Source organism: Columba livia, chromosome 2 (genome assembly GCF_036013475.1).
Source record: "Columba livia isolate bColLiv1 breed racing homer chromosome 2, bColLiv1.pat.W.v2, whole genome shotgun sequence".
NCBI classification, from domain to species: domain Eukaryota; kingdom Metazoa; phylum Chordata; class Aves; order Columbiformes; family Columbidae; genus Columba; species Columba livia.
Genome location: NC_088603.1, coordinates 42449140 through 42463482, shown reverse-complemented (window position 1 = coordinate 42463482; position 14343 = coordinate 42449140). Strand labels below are relative to the sequence as shown.

At 38.5% G+C, this 14343-nt stretch overlaps 2 protein-coding genes across 23 annotated transcripts in view; both read left to right on the top strand.

The window, feature by feature from the left end:
- SLC4A7 (solute carrier family 4 member 7) overlaps positions 1-9002 on the top strand; it is a 93275-nt gene extending 84273 nt beyond the window's left edge. For 5 of the 7 annotated variants that reach the window (XM_065051596.1, XM_065051595.1, XM_065051598.1 and 2 more), the window contains 4 exons: positions 253-384; positions 1112-1209; positions 2982-3089; positions 4596-9002. In XM_065051596.1, coding sequence (XP_064907668.1) covers positions 253-384; positions 1112-1209; positions 2982-3089; positions 4596-4677 — 420 coding nt within the window. In that variant the 3' untranslated portion in view covers positions 4678-9002. Of the gene's footprint in view, positions 1-252; positions 385-1111; positions 1210-1436; positions 1489-2981; positions 3090-4595 lie in introns of all 7 variants that reach the window. The other 2 variants (XR_010470120.1, XM_065051597.1) reach the window with 2 other exon arrangements.
- A 133-nt stretch (positions 9003-9135) lies between these two features.
- The window catches only part of NEK10 (NIMA related kinase 10), a 106175-nt gene continuing 100967 nt past the window's right edge, over positions 9136-14343 (top strand). For 5 of the 16 annotated variants that reach the window (XR_010470122.1, XR_010470123.1, XR_010470124.1 and 2 more), the window contains exons 1-2: positions 9284-10367; positions 13378-14224. Coding sequence is in view for 9 of the 16 variants with exons in the window: in XM_065051604.1 (XP_064907676.1) it covers positions 14151-14224 (74 nt within the window). In the remaining 7 variants the exon portion in view is untranslated. Of the gene's footprint in view, positions 9240-9283; positions 10368-13377; positions 14225-14343 lie in introns of those variants that run through there. The other 11 variants (XR_010470121.1, XR_010470126.1, XR_010470125.1 and 8 more) reach the window with 6 other exon arrangements.

Here is a 14343-nt window from a genome sequence, read left to right as displayed (position 1 = left end):
TGGGAAAGAAACAAAAGAACGTGTAGTAGAAGCTGTTCATTTTTGAAACACAAGGACTTTTCATTTCCTGAAAATAAGCAAATCGGTTGTGAATAGCTGTTGAAAATGGAAATTAATTTAACTTTGTGGTAAGAAAAACTAGTACTACAAAAAATACTTCAGTTAAAGATTTTGAATGTACTGAAAGCACGTGTGTGTTTTTGTTGATTTAAATAGCTTAATATAAATGATTGAATTTCTGGTTCCCTTAAGGTTCTAGCCTTAGTGTTCATTCGCAAGCTTATGGATTTGTGTTTCACCAAAAGAGAGCTCAGCTGGCTCGATGATCTTATGCCAGAAAGTAAAAAGAAGAAAGAAGATGACAAAAAGAAAAAAGAGAAGGCAGTAAGTGTGAAATCAATAAAAATAAGCGTGTTCTAAATTACTAGAAAATACTCAGTGAGAACTTTAAGTGGCCTGAGCATATGACCTTATATACCAAATATACATTTTGAAATTCTTTATTAATGAGATTTAATGCTAGAGGAACTATTACTGGCAATTGAGGAAAAGTCACTGTTTCAATTATGTTATTATAAACTATGACTCTTAGTTGTGATTAAAATTAACAATTAAAGTGGAAAGAAGCAATTTTCAGCACAAAATGTGGTTTTGTCTTTCGTCAGGTTAGAAGGTGGGTATGAATGGGAGAGAAAAGCAGTGGCATAGGGATCTCTACCCTGTTTAAATTAATCATGAAACTGTTCACCATATCAGGGACATTTTTCTTGTGTGTGTTTGCAGAGCTGTAGTTAAAACCAGCTGTTAGTTACCAGTAATACAGTAATATAGTATGTATAACTTCTTCATAAATGTCATACCTAACTGTAAACCAGCTAGCTGAATTCCTTACAAAACTGGTAACACCCTCCTTCCCCACTCCCCCATTTCCCCTACGTGGATAAAATGCTTCTGAGGAAAAAGGTCTTAAACTAGACCTCCTGCATTCAACTCCTCCCGTACCTACAGGGAAACACCCCTTACCCCTATGAAAATTAGCAGTCAGCATGAGATGCTCTTTTGATTTCTGTTGCATGAGTGATGTTATAAACTTCTAACTCACAATTTACAGGAAGCAGAGAGAATGCTTCAGACAGGGGACAATGAAAGTGTACATCTTGCATATGGAGAAGCAAATTTGGATTTTCCTGTAAAAACCCTAAAATACAGGTATAATAAAATGTCCCCTTTTAAGAGTTTTTGTATCGTATGCTGTGATTTGGTTTATGTTAAGTTGGTTGTTTATGAGTGGAGTTACTTTTTTCTCTCAGTCTTGTAACTCAGCCATGGTTAGGAATTATGAAGGTATATCTGACAGTGGTATAGTAGCATTTTTATGTTGCATTGTTCTTTAAAACTGCATCTTAATTATAAGTTTACATGACCATCTTGAACAGATCAGATGACTCAATTTCGACCAGCTGTACTCAAGGTGAAGAAGCTTCCTTGGTCAGTTTTTGTGGAATACTTGTGTGTTACTGTGCATGAAATACTGAGTATTAAGCAACTAATAGCATCAGTTGAGCTGTGTGTTTACCAGCCACTTGGATTTTTCAGATAAAGTGTTCAGTGTGCCGTTCTTTGTTTATTTAAGTGAGTGCTAAAGTCTATGATTTCTGTGATATAAAAAAAGCTTTTTACAGGCAGACATTTTTACTTCAAAAGGTCACTTTCTAAAAGTAAATGTGAGGACAGGATTACCGGTTCTCTTCCAGAAAAGGAAGTGCTGGAATTTTGCTGATGGAAAGTTCCTTCAGCACTGCAAGGTGTTTTGTCTTAGTACATCTCTCCCTGACTGAGGATGCATTCAGCTTAGCTGTTGGGTATTCAACGACTGTTCAACACACCCAGAAGATCTGACAGATAACAGCTTGCCAGTTTTTTTGCTCTCTGATACTACAGGCTCCTAGGTTAAAAACTGGCTTTTCTATGTATCTAGGGTAGTATCAGGTCTACCCAGATCTGAGTTGGGAAGAGGCAGATTTTTGGATTAGACATATTCCTGCTGAGTGCTACTGTCTACTCTAAGAGCAGCCTTAATCAGACTTTAGCAACTCAAATGCAAATGCTAAAGCTTTTTTTAAAAGAAGTTTGAGTTGCTAATCACTCTCACAGTAGAACTGTGTCTTCATCAACTGTGTGCATGTGTGTTTGGTATATATTTCACTGTCTTGCATCTTGTCGGGATTCCTGAGGAAAAATGGCTTTGAAATATTTCTGTGCAATTTGAAGAACTCTTAGAGGTACCTTGGGGTAGATTCTGAAGCTTAAGTATGGAACAGAACAGAAGACGTGCCTGTAGACAGCACCCGAATCTGCTGTACATCTAAATGTGTGGAGTGAAAGGGGGGGGAATAGGTTTTGGAAGCTTACCATGTGCGAGGGTAAACTTAACTTCTGCAGGACTGAAGGGGGTGGTGGCAAAAAAACCTTGAAAAATGTCTACTAAGGCTCTGCAAGAAAAATAAATAACTTGATATCTGTCTAGAATGTTGGGACTTCTAGATTTATATTAGTTTTAAATCTCAACTGAGTTACCATTTTCAAAATTTTATTAACATCTGCTCTTTTGCCTTTGGTTACTTCTTGGAAACTAAAGAATTCTGATTTCTGAAAGTCGTAGCAGAACAGTGTGATTAATTTCATTATTTCTAAGCATGCAAAATAATTTTCTAAAGTTACAGGTAATTTAGAAATGAGATATCTCTCAAATATTCTCACTATCTCAGTGGTATCTATGTGAAAAACTTTTAAGATGTTGTGTGATTAAGGCAGTGCTGGTGAGTTTTCGGATTTTTGTTGAAATACGTTTTTAAGAGAACTCAATTTGTGGCTGCGTAAATATTGGAAGCAAGCACAACTGATGTGAATGATGAGTGACAATAAGTATAATGCTGTTGCAAGGTATTGAATACTAACCAGACAGTATGTTTATTCTTTAGCGTTGATCCCTCAGTTGTAAACATATCTGACGAAATGGCCAAAACTGCACAGTGGAAGGCTCTTGCCATGAGTACTGAGAATGCCAAAGTAACCAGAGCTAACCTGAGGTAGCTATAATTACTCACGCATTTTCTAACTATGATCATGTGTTTAGCAGCTAATAACTGTACTTGTATTTCTTGAAATGTATGTCAGAAAAATGAGCATACATGGTTTGAAATCTGCTTTTTGCTTTTGAGGAACTTGAATTTGAACTTAATTTTTGCTCTTTACTCTGAAGTTAAACAAGTTCTATGAGGAATTCCAATTATTTGATTGAATACGTTATTACAATTTTAAACTTACTCTTTGTTTGCTTAATACAATTGTATGCTACTCTGATGGGTTTGGGATTTCTAAAAGCTTTACTAGAGAGTATAGCACGGGAATTGTTTGATCCTGAAGGATACAAATGCCAATGAGAATAAAAGGTAAGTCCAGCACTTTCATTGTTCATGCTGCCCGGGGATCTGCCCCTTGTTTTTGTGGGTTGGTTGGTTTGTTTTTCCCCAGCTCACTTTTAATCTCTGAAACTTAAACCTGGCTCAGGCATTATCTTCACTGGATATGAAATGTATTTGAATTAAGTACTGGACAGATTAGGAGTCCTCAGTGCTATGAACATTTCCTGTAAGCTGACGTGCATCTTCTGTGATGCCCAGGAGCATCTTTCTCAGTGAGCTCCCCATCAAACAAGAAAGTCTGTGTGCAATGATTCATTCTGCTATTCCGTTCTAGTTTCTTCCCTGTCTGGCCACATCTTCTAAGAGTAACAAATGAAATGCTGAATATTTATATGGAATATCCCCAACTTGCTGGAAGGCTTGTAATTTGTAGAGACTGTTATCTGCAGATTCTTCCATCATAATGCAACTATTGCTTAGTAGTTTTTTTTAGGTAGGAAAGAGGGGAGAACAGCCCTGGTTGACTCAAAAAACTAAGCTTATGTACTCCTGTTGTCTGCACATGCATCTTACTTTGGTTGATCCCTTTCAGCTACATCTGTCAAAGGAAGAGAGGTTTCAGGGTATGAATTTGTCAACTTTTGTGTAAGGTTACATGTCTGCAGAAGAGTTGGTGGTGAGGGAGTGTTCGTGTGTCATTGTCCAAGCTATCTGGTACTGTTGAGCTTGCATCATAGAAACAGGAGGAGTGACTGGCCGCTTAGCATTTGTGTATCATCTGTTTATTCAGCACATGCTGAATAAACACTTTGAATAAACACATGAATAAACACTTTGCTCCAGACTAGGCGTGGAAATACACTTTGTTTTGTCCAGACAGTAGGTCAACCAAGGATGATGAAGACAACAGAACTTGGGGGTATTGTAACAGGAAAAGCAGTGAGACTGGCAATAGTATTTGTAGATGAGATCTTGGTGATTCCTCTCTTTAAGCTTGTACGACTCCTGTAAATAGTATTCTAACAATCACTAGAATGTAATAGAAATACATCACCCTAAAAGTATCCTTACATAAATACTTCAAATTATCATTGTTAAGTATAAAATGTTTTAAGTTAACCTTTACTGAAGCGAACCAGAACTTAAATTTTCCTCTTTGCTTTCAAACAGCCCTGAAAAACCAGACTGTGTGAAAATAAATGTGGAAGATGCACCTGTTGTGAAATACGTGGATGCCGAAACATCTTTATAGAGGGGAGCTGCGTATATTTGTGTGTGTATTTATATCACTTTAGGATATTATACCATTGAAGTGTGATTTCCAGTTTAAAGAGCAATGTGTATTTAATTCTGCCATTGTTTAGGGCACTGTAGATATGCTTGCATAATGAGAAGATTTTCCTACGGATGAGTGGTAATCACACTTCAGCTATTTATTTTATTGGAAATTTTATTTTCATTTTTAAATAGGAAGATTGTAATGTATGCTTATTATTTTCAATAATCAATATGGGCATAAAAGTTAAATCAGCTTTTGCTGATTATTACTGGTCCACATTGCTTAGAATTTTGCAATACCTCTGTTTGTAATGTGCGCTATAGAAGTTTGTTTTCTATGCAGGCAATTACTGCTTGTTTTTGCAGGGTATACTTTTTTTGTTATTTCATAGAACGAATATTAATGTGCTGTTGACAAGAACTACTGTATTTTGTGTCTCCACTACATGCTAGTGTTTTCTGGATTCCATCTCCTATTTTACAGAAGTGGCCTAGAGCCCTAAGTCAGGTGGTGAGCTAATTCTTAAAATACGTAAATACCCTGTTCTGCTACTTCTTTTTTTTCCTTTACTCTTTATTTTTCATTATTGTCCAGTAGCAGTATGAGTGCAGTAATTGTAGTTACAGTCCCAACTCAGTATTTGCCATTCTGGACACTCCGTATTTACACAATATGAATTGGATTTACAGACAGCAATTTGGTCTATAGGAAGTTATACATACTTAACACACTAGTACTCTTGAATTCTATTGTTCCTGTTTTTACTTACAGTTTTACATCGATTTTCAGGGTCTGATTTACTCAGCTCTGAGACTGAAACTTTAGAGTATTCATGTCCTCATCAAATATCTTTCTTGCATAATTGATTTTTAAATTTACCTTGTATTTGATTAAATTAGCTGTAGTTTAATTCTGTAATAGGTCTATGATCAGTATTATTTTATGGGTTACAAATTGCTTGTGATATTTGTGTGTACAGTTCTGATCCTCTCCATTGTAAAGGGCATATATGATGGCACACCAACTTATTTTTAAACATTTTATTTATTTTAATTAGTATAAATTTTTATCATGTAAGATGATTTGAAAAAATAAATATTCATTTATTAAAGTAAATGGGATTTTGGGGGGCTTACTGATAAAGATGCAGTCAGTGCATTTATTGTACTTACATTTTCAAGTTCTAGTGTTTAGCATTATAATATTTGAAATAATGAGAATTTTATGTATAAATGAAAATCCTGATCACTTACCTGCACAGTTTCCCTTATTAACATTTTTTGCCTTATGCCTTAGTTTTTTGGCTTTAATTTCTCAAAGATCTCTTTACATTCTGAATTGCCACCAGCCCTCTCTGAATTTATTACAATGGCTTTAATTAGAATCTGAGCTCATTTAAAAACAGAAGAGGCTCTTTGCTTAGTTCCGTTTTTAGCAAAATTGGGAGTTTTACCATGGATCATGTGGTAAAATTCTCAACAACTGCAAAAGCAGCAGATTCTGGAAGAGGGCAGAGTTCATCTGAAAATACCACTTGAGGTAGAATTTTGGTGCTCTTCAGCCAAGTGTCACTTGGAGACAAAATAATTGTACATTACAGAAACAAAGCAGTCAGTGGGAATAATAAGAAATACTTAAAATAGCATTTAAGTTACATGGACTGTTACTGTTCCCTTTAAATATATACATTTTTTTTCATTTGGCTGAATTCTGGGAAGACTGTTTAAAGAAAGTAACTCATAGGTTACAGCAAATACAAATAATGCTACCCGAACTGTCGTAACAAAGGCTCAGGTCAGTGGCAAAGCAAGTGAGGTCTGCGTTACCAATTTGACTCCTACTGTGTAATGACCTGTATTGATGTTCCCTTATTCTTGTGGCTGTAGCTTGTGCCTTAGGTTGAGTACGCACTCTTTCAGAAAATACCCATGCTTTCCCTCTAGCCAAACTGAGATAAAGTGAAACTATAGCAGATGGTGTCCCAAAACTTTCTGCATTATTAAAAAAAAAGTACTCATAAATTAGTTGTTGACTCCTCAGCAGCTGTTGCAGAATCAAAGGGAAGATATTTTGGGCAGTTTATGTAGTGTTATCCACAATACATTACTTCTGTGTTAGTCCTCCCAGTAGTATTTTTACACTTCATGTTCACAGTCCTGCAACAATTTCCAAAGACCCAAAAAATTACTATAAGCCTCTTAGATTTTCTTTTTTTTTTTTAACTCTTTAATGCTGGAAATCAGGGTTCCCTGGTGCTACACACCTCGTGTCTGGCTTCTACTTCAGAAGGGTTAACTTTTGGTCAATATTACAGGATGTGGCTATTTTTCGAGTAAAGATTAAAGGAAACAAAACCAAAGCCCTGCAAGTCTCATCACAGTATTTATGTGATTTTAATTGTAATTGTGTAGATATTTTAAACGGTGCCAGGAATACCATGACTTGCAAAGCAGTTTACAGTGACCTTTAGTTCCAGTGTTCTTGGTCAGTAGCATGTTGTGCTTGCACTTTTTTTCCATATGAATAGAAGAAGGTCTGGTACTAAGTGCATAAAAGCCCGTTGATATTCTATGGTTAAGTGACTCGCTGCTCATTTTACACCTTCTCTGCTTTAAAAATCACACATAGTATTAAAGTAAAACAGCTAAGGATGTAATTTACTGTATGTAGATATACGTATTGCCTTAACAGTTGCAAAAGAGCAGTGATAATTGCTGTGCACTGATTCATTTCATGGGGGTTAAGCCCTGTAAAAACTACGCCAATGTTTTTCCATTCCAACAGCCAGAGGAAAATAAACAGCCCTGCACTTTTCTTTAGATGCCTTGGTTTCCCAGAATGGAGCTTAGTGCTACTGTGTATCTGGCTGCAGAGCCACCTCAGGAAGTCCCTCTTTTTTTTTTTTTTTTTTAATTTTTCTAATTTATTTATAAATATGAATGTTTACATAAAGTGTAGGTCTTAATTTTGACCACTCCATTTAAATTATCATCTAAAATATTTCATTTGAAGTGCAGTGTCATGTTTAAATTATATTCTACAAAACTCATTCTTAGTATTTTCTTATGTATTACAATGACATGCTTTTCATTCTGTTTACATATGTCCAAGTCAATTATACTTTCTTCCTAGAATAATTTTGCAGCTATAATATCTTACGATTGAGTGAAATGTTCCAAATTGCCAAGCTCTCATCATAAAACCTGTTAGGGTAGAATGTGGTGCCCTGGTGGGGGGTTTTCAACCACATGTCTTGGCCGTTTTTTCTACATTTAATGAAACTTCTCCCATAAACTTAACCATTTCCTTCACCTGCATCTCTGTCTTTCCATTGTAACTTCCGAATTTGTGCCCTTTGCAAAGGCAGGTTTGACAGGCTGTCAGATGTATCTGTAACAAATAGGTGTCATGTCGCGGAGCCTGCACTGTTTTGATGGGTTGTCTTGTACATACATTCTGTAAATCGTAAGGTAAACGGTTCATGATTTTCAGTTCACAAATGTAGTCTGTTAGATGAGCACCACAATGCTTTTAGTTTTCTTTTTTGCTTTATGTGATTAGTAATGTTTTAATTACTCATCTAGGTCAAATTCATTATCAAGTACAGTACGAATGTGTGAAATACTTTGTTTATACCAACAGTAATTTATTTTACGGTTAATTTTAAAGACTAGAGGCACACAGCTTTGAGTCAGCATAAAAGTAGTGCTACAAAGCAAATTTCTTAGTAATTTTAAGTCAATTTTATTTTGTAACAATTTTAGTGAAAACTTGTAGGACTTCTTAGTTGGCATAGAAGTTAATCTAAAGACACTTTAATATTCAATTTAGTATCTGTTGACTTTTATTTGGAATAATGAATGTGTTTTGAAAAATCAATACTTTTCTAAATGATTTTATTGGCAGGATGCATCATTTTAAATATTTTTCTTTCTCTTGTTGCTGATATTCCTGTGCATAGGTGTCTTCCAGGGCTCAGCATCTGTAGCTGAACTACATTTTTGATTTTAATACTGATTATTTCAAATGCAATTACATGCTCTACGGTTCGAATTTTTTATGACTGCTTTTCTAGTTACAGTGATGTTTTCTTACTCTACAACACAATCCAAAGCAAATGAAAACATTATTCCAAACGTGGACTCAATATTCAGTTTATACAGAAAACACAACTCTCAGACTTGTTTTCGACGTGAAAGATCCAGCCTTTGTTGTTTTAATTACACCGCTAGAATAAAATTATCTTTTGTATCGTTTCAAAAAAGTTGGTAAAAGCAATAAAAATCTACTGAACTATACGGTGGGTTTTCGCTCTTGTCATTAAATGCACGCCGGGAGGCCCTGGCGTCCCTGTCTCCATGGCGACGGGCGCCGGCGTCAGCGGTTGCTAAGGCTGCCCGGGAGCTTCCCAGCACGGCGGTTTGCGATTGGCCGGGAGCCCGGCTCTTTCCGAAGAAGGTGGGACGCGATTGGCCGCGTGGTGCGCGGTGGCGCCGATCGCGGCGGGACGGAGCGTCGCCGGACGCAGAGCGGAGGTTGCGCGGGGGCTCGGGTGCGGCGGGGCGGGGGGAACCGCCCGGCGGGCGGGAAGGGGGCGAGCACCGTCCGTCTCCTCTACGGGGGGTGGTTGGTTGCCCCCTCCCCGGGACTGGCCTCTGAGGTAGCCCCGGCAGGGGCGGGGGGGGGGGGGGGGGGGGACGAAAGAGGTGACACAACCGGGCTGCTGCCTTCTGAGCCCGCCGGGGTTTTGTCACAGAGCTGCCGGGTGATCATCACATACTTCAGCCGCGGTATGATTTAAAGTCACGGAGTGGTGAAGGTTCCAAACTTGACGCTGAAAATGTCAAAAGGAAACGTTAGTGTTTGGGAATGTACGTAAACATGCAGCTTGGCATAGAACACTTCAAAAAAAATCAAGTGATGAGCCAGGCCTGCTTAGTTCTGAATAAGATATGGAAGCTCCAGGTAGTTAATCTCTGTGCTTCTTAATGAAGCCCGGTTCGTGCCAACTCGAGTGCGCGCCTCGGTCCTGAACCTTGCCTGACAAACCAGGAGTGATGCCTCTAAAATAAGGGTTACTCTGTCCCCATCCCTCCCCCTTTCCTCCTAATAACGCCTTTCCCAGCCCTGCACCTTTACCAGCGCTGTGCCTTCGGAATCCTTCAGTCTCTTGTGATTCCCAGGGGCTGTAAGTCACGGCAGCACAGTTTCCTGAACAGTCCTGCCTGGCAGCAAGGGCGCAGAGGATGGATTTCACAGAGCTAAACTATGTATTATCCTGGGGTTGACAGGGAGCTGCTCGCTAGACCTCAGAAATCCTCTTTTTGTTTTCCTGCATCTGTGAACTGCAGATTAACATGGTAGATTTAGGCAGAATCTACAGATGAACTTCATGATCTGGAAAATAGCTTGGAGACTTCCATAGCACGGGTTCTGGAATCTGAGAACAGGCCTGGCCATTTATAGCTCTACTGGAACAGCGGTGGTGCAGAGCGAAAAGAAACAAAACCCAAAACCAACCAACCAACCAAACCAACAGCAACAAAAAAACAAACCAGCAGTGGCTTGAATATCCCAATTTGTTGGAAAAAGATAAATCTCATGTTGGATCCCGCTTAATCTTCAGAGAACCTTCACAGAAGATATTGAACAAAATATTTGAGGTAAGTATATGTGTGCGGAAGTTTTCATGTATAGCAAACAGGCAGGTTTCCATATTGATATACTCAATAAAATCTGTAAGAAGTAGTTTGTGGTGGTAGATTTGTCCTCCAACACGTCCTTCTGGTTTTATTTACTCTGGGTTTTGTTTTCACCTTCTGAAGCTTTCTGTGCTTGTGTCATCTGAGACAGATACTAGACTGGGCCACAAATCAAGTCTCGAGTGATAATTCCTTTGTCTCTCATTTCTGATCATGTGAATCCTTTCCTTTCTGACAGGGTTCTGGGAGCAATTCTTGCCCTATCCTGCATGCCAGTGCTATCTGAATGCATCTCTCTTCCTATGTAATTGAATTAACATAACTAATGAAATGTAATTATTCTCAGTTAAAATGAATTAGCTAATATTGCTCTCATTTCATTGTTTTAAATGGAATTCAATAAGACTCTACACTGTAAGGACATTTTTCTTTCAATATGTTTCTGTTCTTTTAAAGAGTTGTCTGATCTCAATCTTTTTCTGGCACAACCTAAGTCAAATGTGAGGGTTATTTGTCTCTCATACGTTACTCATGGGGCTTGCTTAATAGCTGGGGAATAGTTATGAGGGTAGTTAATAGCCTGGCTCCATGGAAATTTCTGCTGGCATGAATAAAGAAGAAACAAGGGCGGGGGGAAAACTTATTCAGTGATTTCAAGAAAGTCAAATAACTGTGAGAATAGGTAAGGAAATATTTCAATGCCTGTTTTCTCTCAGGTTTATGGCTGATACAATGAAAATGGGGGGTTGCTTCCTTTTGCCTACCCCTCACTCAGGGTGTGGTGGTAATTCACCTGCCTGATTTAACGACTGGCTGCCGATAAAAGGGTTTTCTGCTCTTCTTTCCCTATTTACAGCTGTCCATTCCTGCCCTCTGCCTTGTCAGCAGAGATACTCATCAGGGCACTGTAACAGTAAGCTAAATTGGTAGAAAATTAACTATACAAAGGGGAGGCATGTTGTTTTCTGCCTGTTTAGCTGTCTAAAGTGGCTCAAGTTTGGCTTAGATCAGCTGAAGAAGTAGAGAGGAGTGGCTGAGGTTGGGAAAGGGAAGGAAATGGGAAAGGAGGCACTGTTTTCACCATCAGCTGGTTGTTAATTGGTTTATCTCTGTAGTAAAACTGATGTGCACAACACCTTAAGCTGCATGGACAAATGCTCCTTTCTGCATACTGTACCTGTCCTTGTGCAGCAGAAGCACTTGAGGACAAGCTATAAGTTAATCAGGGTTAAAGCAGGAGAGATTATTTGTAACCTGAATCAGGTTTCCCAGTCCGGGGAGCCGTGTACCGTGGTGATGCTGAGCCGGCAGACCGAAGAGGTTGTGCAGGGTCAGTTTGTGGCTAGGGCTGGCCTCTGTCTGTTGGAGTGCTTACTGACTCGTGCTGGCTTACGGGCCTCTATGGAATAGAGAGGTGACCTCAGAGTGAGTCCTCAGAGCTTGGTGAGGGCTGCGTCCTCGGGTGAGCTGCAACCCTTGGTTCTTGGACAGCAGTGAGGGGAATTGGGCTTGATATTTGTCCGGTTCGATTTTGTACAGGGACATTTGGCTCTGTAGTGGTAACAAACCTTTAAAATAGCAGTCAGCTGTTATTCTGTTTCATCTTCACTAAGGTATCACAAACAGCAAAAGCACCGGGCTGGCAACCTTAAAGCAAAGTTGGTCTACAGCTGGAAGATTTTGTAAATAATCACAAAAACCCCATCAATTTTGTATTAAATCCTAGCCATACTGAGAATCCTGCTGTTTATGTTTTAGAGGTTTATCCCAAAGATTGCTTTTATTTTTAATTGGATGCTGAAAACGTTAACATTTAACTGTACTTAACTTGTATTAATTTGTATATTAACTTGTATTAACTGTATTTAACAAGTTTTGTGTGTAGTTTTGTTTAGAGATTCTTTAATTGGTTGAAATCTGTTTTTTTTTTTTGTACACACACACTCACCAGCAAGTTGATAATTTGTGAGTTTCACAGTATTTCTTAGTGTACAAATGTGAGGTGATGATTGCATCATGTCATGCCTCAGTAATATGCCAAATGGATTTGGGTATTCAGGAGAGGGTATAAAATACAAATATCATTAAAACAATGCATGGAAATTTTTGCTTATGAAGATTCTTGAACGTACTTAGCAAGGTGCTTTGCTTCTCTTTTACTGCTTTTGAAGCAAAGGAAATAAATTAATTGGACCAACTTTGATTGGTTTAATCTGAATTCAAGATTTTTATCTGCTGACTGGTAGAACAGATCTTGTTTGTATTAATTCCCTGTAGAGAACTGGTACAGCAGAATTGTTCTGAGGTGTTTAATAACCCTGTTGAGTGGATGCTTGGAGGAAGGAGGAGGAATTTCTTGGGGATCCAGATCAATAGTTCTCTATGGGGAGATGGGTGGTAGGATAAAGGCTCTTTCAGAAGAATAGAAATGGGTGAACTGGGCTTACAGGCCACTTGCAAGAGTGAGTTAGTACAGTGCATGGGCTTATGCTGTCAACAGTTGCATTTTGGGTAGTTCTGTGTCTAATTTTCAGTTGAGAAGCAGCAGCTTCTGGTAGGTTATGGTGCTTTTGTTTCCTGCCGGGTTTTTTCTTCTTTGCCTTTAGAGGAAGAGGAATAAAAATCAATAGCAGAGGAATTCTACACTGCACAAGAGAAAGGGGAGGCTATCATCTCTCATATGGACAATCCTATTAAAAAGACAGCAGAGGGAAAACCCAAATGGTCCATGTTTAGTGAATAGTAAAATGGGTAGAAAGGATCAGACAGTGGAATTACATCCTTGTTTTTTTTTAAATCCAAAGTGCTCTATCAATATGCTGCAGCTGTATGCGCTTCTTTGGGATCATTCTTCAGCCCCAGCCTCCGCTTGACAATCCTCGTGTCACTCAGAGCAGGATCTGCATCAGTGTAGTTGCTTTCACAGCAGCAAGAGATTCCTCTTGACTATTCTCTTTCTATCTCTTTCTAGGGGTTTATACAACAAATGTATACTATGCAAACAACAAGCTGTGGGCTTTTGTGGCAAGTCAGACCTACAGACTGAACGTTCGTCTGTAGTGGATCTAAGATGCGGTAACAGCCCTGATGAGGCCAGGCCAGACAACTGTGCTCATCTATGGGAAGAAGCTGTGTGTCCCACTGCAAGAAAATCTGGGCTGCAATTCAGAAGGCTCATATTTCAAACTACTGAAAGTGTCTGTGGTTCCTCAGCAGACTGCATAATGTGTCCATAAATATGTCATTTATTTGTCAGATACCTCCTTTTGCTACCCGTCAGCTGTCTTGCTTATTTAGATGATAAAAGCATTACATTCTCTGTTGTCTGGACAACAGCATGTATGATGCAACCTTGATGTCAGCCTGTAAGCACTGCCATAACATAAATAGATAATCCATGGTGAGCAATAATGGTTCTAACATGGAAGAAGAGGAGAAATCCTAATAAAAATGAAGTGTAATAGCAAGACAGCCAATATTATCTACCTGTGTGTTGGGAAAACAACATTTCTGTATATTAGGTTAATTACTTTCTTGTTAGTATCTGGAATTCTAAAGGATATCCTCATATAATGTCTGAGGGTTCATGTTGGGAAAAAGTTAAAGCTGTTTTATTTTTTTCCTTAAAGTTTTATTGGTTTGTTCTGTAAGTATTTATTGCTTTTGCTGCAATGATACAATTCTATCTATTTGTCTGTTTTTAAGGAAATGAGTTTTTTAGCCATCTGATGATAGTGGTACACAATGCCTGATCAGGACAAGAAATTGAAGAGCACAGAAAAAGCATCAGACAAAAAACCTCATGGGATCTCTGTGAGGTATAGTATCTGACATCTTACTTTGAACTTCAGCAGGACCCATGCGGAATTTGCACTAGCTGCCAAAGCAGAACGCTTTAATTTGAAGTGCAGTATAAACATGACAACGGTTACTCTGG